The sequence below is a fragment of the Cynoglossus semilaevis genome, chromosome 1 (genome assembly GCF_000523025.1).
Source record: "Cynoglossus semilaevis isolate Cse_v1.0 chromosome 1, Cse_v1.0, whole genome shotgun sequence".
Lineage (NCBI taxonomy): Eukaryota > Metazoa > Chordata > Actinopteri > Pleuronectiformes > Cynoglossidae > Cynoglossus > Cynoglossus semilaevis.
The window spans coordinates 129,316-133,414 of NC_024307.1; the positions used below are offsets into that span (position 1 = coordinate 129,316).

Here is a 4,099-nt window from a genome sequence, read left to right on the forward strand (position 1 = left end):
TTACTCCGAGAGTTGACAAACGCCCCCAGATTTCTTCGCGATGTCATTGGATTAGATGGTTGTGACCATGTAAACGGGGTCTATGAGTGAGTTACAGTGAACCACTGTTACTGTGAAGAAAAGAAAATCCACTGAGGACTGTAAAATAAACAGTTTAAATAATATTTTAATTTATTTTTTAAATTTAAATATATATAGTTATTATTATTATTACTGTATTATTATCAGAGTTTATTCCTAGTAGAATGTTAAAAATTCTGTACCGATTCAGTCAAGCCTTCAAATAAATACATTATTATATACGCCGTAATTTCCGGACTATAAGTCGCTACTTTTTCCCACACGCTTTGAACCCTGCGGCTTAAACAATGATGCGACCAATGCCTTTTCTGGTAGGCTGTGGGTTATAAGCGCAAAGCACTGCAGACAAGCACAAAGTGAAGGGATTATATTCAGGTGCGTTCAATATTCTGGAAATTATGGTATTTTTTAATAATTTAAATAACATTCTGAATTAAAACATGTGATAAAATGTTGTTTTTTTTTCTCTCTCTGTAATTGTATATCCAAACACAAACCCCGGTGGGTCAGCAGCGCCGCTCCACCAAATCTACCTACAACACCTTTTTAACGCTGATGAGGACTTTCTTCAGTCTAATCCTATTTAAGGAACATTCTGCTGCTCACTTTGAGGAATAATCCCCGCACTTCCAGTGATGAGGCGGCAGAGGAAGACTGTTCAGCCTCCTCTCGCTCGTACATCAGCAGAAAGGAACCGGCCTTTTCATGGATTTCTTAGCTCTGGGCAAAGTTCCCAAATAGCGACAGAGTCTTCACAGCTATAAATCACATTAAAACTTTTTTTTTTCTTTCGCAGAAAAAAGATTTCGAGAAAAGTCGGTCGACAGGTTTGTCTGAAGTCGATATAAATGTACAAAATGCACATGTTTAACGCGTCGTAGTTTGAATCTTGAAGAAATGTACTCACTATTATTAATAATATAATTATTTCTCTGTCCTGTTGTATTTCACCACATTATTGTGTTTTTATACGTGTCATCTAATCTGACTTCGTAAGCAATTTTTTTTAAAGCGATCTGTAAATTTGTCTTATTTTTATTACCTCTCTCCAGGACCTTCTGGACCTTAATGTGGTTGGCACAGAAGCCGCTGTAGAGTTTGAAGTGGTCGGCGTAGTAGAGGAACGAACCCCCGAGAGAAAACAGCAGCTTCTGTGAACACAGAGGGAGGGAGAGAGAGAGAGAGGGAGGGGGAGAGAGAGAGAGCACAGAATGAATGACTGTGGGGCTACAGAGGTGAACCTGTGATGTCTGGACCCGACCCGTGTGGGTCCCGTCTTCACATGTCCTTCCCTGTCCTTCTCTCTTCCCTGTAACCTCTGGACTCTTCACTACGGTACATGACAAATGAGCCACAGTTGGATCAATAGACCCAGAGTCTGACTCAACATCAGGTCACAGCTCTAGAATATTCTAGTCATTTCTACTGGAGCTTCAACAACATCTCAACCATCATGTGTTGTGTGTGTGTGTGTGTGTGTGTGTGTGTGTTACCTTGAACTGTGAGGGCACCTCCAAAGTGCTGAAGTCAGGTGAGGAAGCGATCCTCTCTTCCAGTGTTTGTAAAAAGACCCTCTGAAAGTCCAGCATCTCTGGCAGGCTGCCAAACAGACTCTCCATCTGAGGAAGAAGAAGAAGAAGAAGAAGAGGAGGAAGAGGAGGAGGAGGAGTTTAGAATTGTGGGATGAGGATGATTGAAAAATGAATGAAAGTGTGTGAGACAAGAGATAAAAAAAAATCTTTAAAAAAAAGCCTGTGAGTTGTTATAAAAGCTCCACTGTGATGGATCCATCTCTGAGAACAGCACTCTGGGAAAAATACTAATATACTAACAGAAATACAGCAGGTGTCCTCACACACAGACACACACTCACACACAGACACACACTTGGTAGACTGCTGTACTGCTAATGCCGTCTTGTTGGACATCTAGGGTCAACAGTTCCCTTCATTAAAAGGTGTTTTAAAAATAAGGGGCGGGGGCTAAGATTCCTCCGTCTGTTCTGTGTCTGGATGAAGTCCACTGTCCCATAATGGGCTTTTAATTTACCCCACTGAGCTCCGGGGGCGATCGACCGGGGCGTCTGGGGAGAGACGTGCTGTGTTTGAGGTCATGTCTGGAACACGCTGTTGGAAACCACAACGCTAAGTGATCCTCCGTATACAGCAGTGTGTGTGTGTGTGTGTGTGTGTGTGTGTGATGGGAGTCCACTCTCCTAATGAAAAGGTTGGACTAAAAATAAGGAGACGACCTGAACAGTGGCAGGTCAAAGTCACCTGGAGCCTTAAAGATGTCCTTTATTAAAGTGTCCCTCAGAGGACACGGGGAGTGGGGTAGGTGGGGTGGGGGGGGCAAATGTTAATTTGTCCTGCAGTGGCAGATGACAGAGAGTGCAACAGCAGCACCTCTGGGTAACAGACACGCGGCTGGACGCCGCATCTGGTGCTACGTTATTTGTCGGCTGAGGCGCAAAAACCCGGAGCCGTCACTTACCTCGTCCAACGAGAGGAAGCTTTCATTGTGCAGGGGTTTCAAGTAGATGTCGAACAGAGACTCCAGGTCCTGCATCAGAAATAGAAAAGAAGGTCGGTAAAACGCAAAATGAAAAAAGAAAATAGTAAAAAAATATATATAAATATGAACCCTCTATGTGTCAGTTGTTTAACGTCTCTCTAACCATGAAATCCCGACTTATTTCCCACTTTGTAACCTCTACCTGACCCCCCCCCCCCCCCCCCCCCCTCCCCCCCCATTGACTCTTATCACTCCTTTTAGTGGGGATATTCTCATTAGGTTGATTTATGAGCTTTCTCCTCTTCCTCTTCCTCCTCCTCTGGCTACCTTTAGGCACAGATAGATGCCACGAGACGCCGTGGGAAGACAATCACCTTCTTCAATTACAAAATCAAGAGCAGGAACGGAGGAGAACGGTGCAGGAGGAAGAAGGAACCGGGAGATGGAGAGGAGAGCGCGGGTAAAAACTAAAGTATGAAATTACTAATAATGTGTATGGAGGGAGGTCATAAATGTGGCTCTCTGATGTGTGTGTCAGGGAGGAAAAGGTCATATTGGATTAACAGGGGTCAGAGAAATGATTGGCCCGGAGGATGATGACAGAATTCCCACCAGTTCTTCTGTCCCTGATGACTTTTAGAATATTCTAGAAACACATACAGATTCATTAAAAAAAAAAAAAAATCAAATTTGAAAAATGCACCTCTTTGTTGTGATATAAAGTGAATACTGAGAAGGAAGAAAAGAAAATGTGAAAACAGCGTGTCTGTGTCTCTGAGAATCTGTTAGCAGCGTTTTATTCTTCATTAAAAATACATCAACTCTAAGAAAATGTTTTTTTTTAATCTGAGACTTTGTCTATTTTCTAGGTTCAATAATGACACATTTTATTAGCCTATAAAAACCCAGAGAAATGTTTAAATATACTGTTACAGCTACGTGGACAGAATGACCCAGAATAATTTTTTTGTTTTTTTTTTCATCCTGACTTTTAAGATAAATAACTAGGTTTTTTTTTCATCCCGACTTTTAAGAGTCTCACCTTCACATAGGATTTCTCCGTGTCCACCAGCTCCTGGATGACCTTTCGTAACCTCTCGGTGGCGCTCATGTGCTTGGGGCAAGGTCTCAGCAGGGTGGCGTCCCTGGTGGGACCGGACCTCGGCCCCTCTTCCTGGCGAACGCGAGGCCCTGCGGCGTCCTCCATCAGGCCCCCTGAGCCTGAGCCTGAGCCCCGCCCTTCCTGAAAGGACTGGTACAGCGTGCACACGGTGTCCACGCTCTGCGTCAGAGAGAAAAGGGCAGTTATATTTAGAGTGGTCTGGAGTGGACGTGTAAATATAATATATATATGTATATATTCTCCTCAACGCATCAATGCTAATGATTTCAGCTCCACAGTTGTATAAAACAATGATCTGTACAGTTCTACACTGTAACATGCCCCCCCCGCCCCCCCCCCCCACCCCCCCCCCCCCCACGCCCTATCATCACGTGCTGCGTG

General features: G+C 43.7%; 1 protein-coding gene across 1 annotated transcript in view; it reads right to left on the reverse strand.

The window, feature by feature from the left end:
- Positions 1–4,099, reverse strand: part of tiam2a (TIAM Rac1 associated GEF 2a) — a 49,316-nt gene that overhangs the window by 6,562 nt on the left and 38,655 nt on the right. The window contains exons 16-19 of the mRNA XM_025056937.1: positions 3,638–3,877; positions 2,575–2,643; positions 1,575–1,700; positions 1,124–1,232 (exon numbers count right to left, since the gene is read on the reverse strand). Of these exons, the coding sequence (XP_024912705.1) occupies positions 1,124–1,232; positions 1,575–1,700; positions 2,575–2,643; positions 3,638–3,877 (544 nt within the window). The remainder of the gene's footprint in view (positions 1–1,123; positions 1,233–1,574; positions 1,701–2,574; positions 2,644–3,637; positions 3,878–4,099) is intronic.